The sequence below is a fragment of the Leucopleurus acutus genome (genome assembly GCF_964270905.1).
Source record: "Leucopleurus acutus genome assembly, chromosome: 17".
NCBI lineage: Eukaryota > Metazoa > Chordata > Mammalia > Artiodactyla > Delphinidae > Leucopleurus > Leucopleurus acutus.
The window spans coordinates 81,959,316-81,965,315 of NC_139159.1; the positions used below are offsets into that span (position 1 = coordinate 81,959,316).

The window sequence follows — 6,000 nt, forward strand, 5'->3', positions numbered from 1 at the left end:
ATGGCTGGCAGGAATTAGAGGGCTCAGGGTATGGCAACCCCTCTTAATACTAATATTAAGAGGGCCAAGCCCTCTTAATATTGAGCGATGAAATGTGTGTCGGATAAAGTCACTCAGAATCCTCCCATGGTTTCCCACTGCACTCAGAGAAAAACCCAAAGTCCTAAAAATGATGAAGATGACACTGGTGCTTCCATCCAAATGGAGTCACAAGGACAAGATTCACCCTCCTGCCTTACATAACTGGAAAACTGGAAAAAATATACAAAACCATGAATAACAGATATTAGGCAGAAAGCAGGGCGGGACAATGATTCCTGATGGACGGAAAACCAGCGAGGCTGGCTCCAAACTGCTGAGCTTGCTGCCTGAAAAACTTCTAATTTGCAGTGCAGGGGGCGGTGCAGTGCACAACCTAGTGGTCTACTTGAGTTGAGGAAATAGAGGTGGAAGTCTGGGGAGGCCAAAGTGGCCAGAGTTTGCAGGGAAGAATAATAGCAGAGAGCTGCCTAGGGAGGGACTGTGAGCTCTGGACATTTTCAGAGCACCCCCTGCCCCCCAAGTCTTTCTCTGCATGCTGATCAGTACACGTGTGAAAAGAAAGCACCCGAAGGAGCAGAGGAAACAATTCTTGGAGTTTACACAGTCTGAGAGTAGTTCCTGTTTTCATCAGCCAGAGTGGAAAACCTTGTAATTCATAGGGCATTGGTCAGAGTACTATGAATGGTATTATCTCAATAGTGGGGAAAAATTTCAGCCCTAGACAAGAATGCTTTGGCCTGCCCTTATAAAGCTTAAAGGAATGCCTCGAAAGGACCAAATTGTTTTTCAATAATTTAGTTATATGCCAGAACAAAGCTCAAGAATATTTATAAAGTACAGGAATATCCAGTACCCGAAAAGGTAAAATTCACAATGCCTAGCATTGAATAGAACATTACCAGGCATGCAGAAGCAGCAAGAAAATATGACCCATTATGAGGAGAAAAATCAGCAGATCAAAAACAACACAAAAATGACACAAATGAGAGAATTAGTAGGCAAGGACTTGAAATATTATTATAATTATATTCCATATTTTCAACATGGTAGATTAAAACATAAGCACACTAAGGAAAGACATGGAAAATATAAAAAAGCTGAAAAACACAATGCTTAAGATTAAGAATACACAGAATGAGTTTAACAGCAGATTAGACACCACAGATGCAAAAATTAGTGAACTTGAAGACACAACAGAAACTATCCAAAAATGTAACACTAATAGAAAAAAGATTGAAAAAAAAAAAAGAAGGAACAGAGCATCAGTGAGTTGTGGGACAACTACAAAGGGCCTATTTGAGTCCTCACAGGAGAAGAAAAGAGGACAGAGAGATATTTGAAGAAATAATATCTGAAGTTTTCAAGTTAATGAAAATCATAAACCCACAGATCCAGGAAACTCAGTGAACCACAAGGAAAAGAAACATGAAGAGAACTACACTAAGTTACACTGAAATAAAGAGGAAATCTTAAAAACAGCCAGAGGAAAAAAAGATACATTTTATACAAAGGTATAAAGAATGAGAGCCATAAGATTAAGAATTAGTTCTTGTCAGAAACAGTGCAAACCAAGTGACAGTGGAGCAACATTTTAAAATAGAAAAGAAAAATAGAACAAAGAAGAGATGGGACAAAGAGAAAACAAATTGCAAGTTGGTAAAATAGAAACCAATAATAGAAAGAGAGATGGGAAATCCCCAAGTATTTGGAAACTAAATAACATATTTTAAAATAAGGCACAGGCCAAGAAGAAATCAAAAGAGAAAGTAAAAAGGATTTTGAACTGAAGGAAAATAAAAACACATGGGGTTTTGTGCATGGGGTGCAGCTAAATGCATGGGGTGCAGCTAAAGCAGTGCTTAGAGGGAAATTTATAACATTAAAATTTATAGTACTAGAAAGGAATAAAGGTTGAAATCAATGACCTAAGTCTTCCATCTTAAAAACTAGGAATAGAAGGGCATATTGAAGCTAACACAAGAAAATAAAAAGTAGAACAGAAATTAATGAAATAGAAAACAGGAAAACAATAGAGAAAATCAATGAAACCAAAAGCTGATTCTTTGAAATGATGAAAACATTTTTTTTTCTGGTATGCAGGCCACACATATTTTGATAAAGGCACAAAAGCAATTCTATTAAGAAAGGATAGTCTATTCAACAAATGGTGTTGCAATAATTGGATATACACATGTAAAAAAAAAAATCCCAATTTATACTTCACTACATACATAAATTAACTCAAAATGGATCATAGACCTTAAAGTAAAACCTACAATTCTAAAACTTCTAGAAGAAAATATAGGAGGAAAACTTTGTGACCTTGAGTTGGACAAAGATATGTTGTATATGACACCAAAAGCAATATCCATGAAATAAAAAATTGGTAAATACATTCATCAAAATTAAGAATGTCTGCTTTTCAAAAGGCAGCTATAAAAAAATGAAATGATAAGCTTCAGACTTGGAGGAAGTATTTGCAAATCACATATCTGATAAAAGACTATATCTGATATATACAAATAACTCACAAAACAAAACAAAACAAAACACAAACAACCTAAGAAAATACAGGCAAAAAATTCAAATAGACATTCCACTAAAGGAAAAAAGAAAATGGCAAATAAGCCCATAAAAACAGCTCAACATCATTCCCCATGAGGGAAACCAATTAAAACCACAGTGGGATATCAATACACATCTACTAGAATGGATAAAATAAGAAAAATCAGAAAATACCAAGTGCTGGTGAGGATGCAGGGTAACTGGGGTCTCCATCATCGCCAGTGAAAATCCAAAATGGTACGGCCAGTGTGGAAAGTAGTTTGGTACTTTCTTAGAAAGTGATACCTACATTTACCACCCAAATCAGCTATTCCACTCCTAGGCATTTACTCAAGTGAAATGACGACTTCATACAAAAATCTGTACACGAATGTTTAGAGTAGCTTTATAATAACCCCAAACAGAAAAAATCCAAGTGTCCTTCGACTGGTGAATGCATAAACAAACTGTGTTACATTCACAGAAATACTACTTAGCAATAACAAGAAATGAATGTATGTAAATAAAAAAGAAATCCTGTAAGTAAAAAAAAAAAAACAAAACAAGAACCAAAGAAATAAGAACAAAAAGGATCCCCTCCACCTCACTTCCTTCTGCTCTTTCTTGCTAACCCCGTCCACCCCAGGTACAGTGAGCTCCTGAGGCTCCGCAACCCACCAGGCACACTTCTGTCTCAGGACCTTTGCACTGGCTGTTCCTTTGGTCTGGGGAACGTCCTTCCTTCAGAGAGCTGCTCGGCTCAGTCTAACACCTCCTTCAAGACTTTGCTCGATTGTTTCTTTCTTGATGAACTTCTTTAAAATCTGACCCTCACCCTGCACTCTCTACCCCCTAAACTTGTCAATTTCTTTCCCTATCCCTTTTCACCTTGTAACATCATATAACTCACTGTACTATGTCTGGTTTATTGGCTGTCTCCCCCACTGCAATGTGAACCAGGAGGCAGGGCTCTTCATGTCTTGTTTCCAGCTGTGTCCTCAATGCCTGGAATAGTGCCTGGTATGCTTAGCAGGGGCTCAGCAAATGTTTGTGGAATGAATGGTAGAGTGATGTGTCCAAAGCAGCCATCAGCCCTGCCTGGATCTTCTGGGGACAGCCCTGGGACAGCCCTCCCAGCTCGCTCGTTTCCTGGTGGTCTGTCCCCTGCAGCCTCCACACCAGGATTAACTGCCCGAGCCCTCTCCAACTGACCATGGGACTTTGCTCTCCCCTCTGCCCAGAGCATGTGTCCTTCCTCCTTGTCCCTTTGTGAGGCTGATGTGAAGTCAGCCTTCAGCCTTCCTGCCTCGGTAAGAGCATCCTAAGGTGTGTCTCCTGGCTGCCTGGCTGACTGATGGCCCTTCTTGGCTCTCCCTGAGCTCCTTGGAACCCTGGTGGCACCACTGACTAACCCCTGGTCCTTTGCCTTCCCAAGTTTCCCTGGGGATGTGCTGGCTGTCTCTGGGTCCCCAACGTGTCCCAGGGCAGGCCCTGAGTAAAGGTCGACTGAGCGAGTGAATGAGTGGATACTGCTGAGAGCATGCTCCAGGGAGGACCTTCCTTGAACAGCGGGACTGTCCTCCTCCCGTCTACCTAGAGCTGCTATCAGCAGCCCTGCCTCCTTCAGCTCCCTTCCCACGTGGTGTCCCTGCTTAGAGTGGGGGCCCCTTCCCCATCCCTTGGCCATGCCCAGCCTGAGAACCCTCCCCCCCCGCCATCTGCCTCTTTGGGGACCAGTGACCGTGTGGCCAAGCAGGGGACACTCCCGGGGTTGCCCGAGATGTTGCTTTCCTGCATGTCTGAGCTGGTGACACAGAGGACTCAGCCCTGACCAGGGGACTTGCTGGGATGAAAGCGTTTATAAAGTGCAGGGAACAGAGCCTGGGTCGGGGGGGCACTTGGCTTGGGGGTGGCTGACGGGCTCTGTAGTCCCCGAGCCTGCACAATGCCCTGAGTGGCATCCTTCCTGCCGCCTCCACTCACTCAGCGAGTATTTAGCAAATGCTTACAGTGTGCCGGGCACCACTCCAGGACCTGGGGGTTCATCAGGGGACAAAAACACCCAGAAACTCCTTCCCTCGTGGCACTTATGTCCCGGGGACAGTGAGAAGGACGAAGGTCAAGCCAGCCAGGGAGTGGGTGCGCTGTGGAGGTTATTTTAAGCAGGTCAGGGAGGCTTGGCTGGTAAAGTAGGCACCCAGAGCGGGTGCTGGATGACTGGATAATTCAGTGGTGAATGAATGAAGGCATTCTGGGGACAGGGCAGCTCGCCCCTGCCCGGGAGGAATGGGCGCATCCCTTCCCGTCACCTCTGCCCCGCCACCCACCTCACCAGCGCCTCCACCGCCACCAACGAGGATGGCCATGTGTTGGGGACTTGATCATGTCCACACTGTCCTCACACCAACCCTGCGGGGTGCTGAGACACACAGAGGTTCAGTGACCCGTCCCAGGACACACAGCCTCTGCAGGACAGTGCACGTTCAGATCTGCCCAGCTCTAAAGCCTGCATCCCGGGGACGTGGCCACCGGGGCTCAGTACACGAGCCCTGCTGGAAGGCCCTTCCTCCTACGGCCTCTCAGAAAAGCACTCACTCCCCTGCCGCTCCTGGTGGGCTCAGCCATTCACGCAGAGCCTGGTCTCCCTCTGCGCCCAGGAGGGGCCTCGGGCGGGTCAGTGATGGCCACAGCCACAAGCGAGACCCCTGTCTCACCACAATCACGCATCCCCGCCCCACGGCGACCAGGACTGGATGTATTTTTAAAGACAGAAAAACAGTAGGAACGCAGTTAGCAAACAGCTGCAGGAGGAGCGCTTTCTCGTCATAGATTGATGCAGGATGCGCCGGGGTGAGGGGGGAGACAGGCCTGACAACACAGGCAGAAGCAACAGTGCAGAACAGAGGAGCTGCGTTCAGAGGCGGGTACGGGCTGCTGCCCTGGGGACAGCCACAGGGATGGGAACACAGGCGGGAATCCCGCCCTGGAATCCCCCACCCCCACCCCGAGGGACGGCCTGGAGAGCCATGCCTGAGTCCCCACAGAGCGCACCCTGGGCTGGGGGCCGAGGAGGCCGGGGAGGGAGCCTTCAGGCCAGACTCCGACCTGCGACTGGACACGGGAGGTGGAACTGCCCTCGTGCCTGCCTGGGGCGCTGGGGACACGAGACCAAAGTCCCCAGAGGAGCCTTCCTTGGTGTACGTTCCTTGAGTCTGTTAGGTCATGGGCTGCTGTATCCTCTCGATGAAGTCGAGGTTCAGGGAAGCAGTGGACAGTCTGTCTGTCGTCTATCCATCCGTCCACTCGTTCTCATACCTCTGGTTCCCACAAGCAGTCAGCAGCCACAGGTGGCGCGATGGCAAAGGCTGTGTTGGGATTCGAGTACCCCTTTCCACATCACCCCCCAGCCTCCTC

The 6,000-nt window shown here is 46.7% G+C and overlaps 1 protein-coding gene across 1 annotated transcript in view; it reads right to left on the minus strand.

Annotated features, from left to right (window-relative positions):
- The window catches only part of LOC309974019 (maestro heat-like repeat family member 5), a gene marked incomplete at both ends in the record, with an annotated part of 37,934 nt that extends 32,982 nt beyond the window's left edge, over positions 1-4,952 (minus strand). The window contains 2 exon segments of the mRNA XM_082858461.1: positions 4,596-4,620; positions 4,919-4,952. Coding sequence (XP_082714587.1) covers positions 4,596-4,620; positions 4,919-4,952 — 59 coding nt within the window.
- Between the last annotated feature and the right edge of the window lie 1,048 nt (positions 4,953-6,000).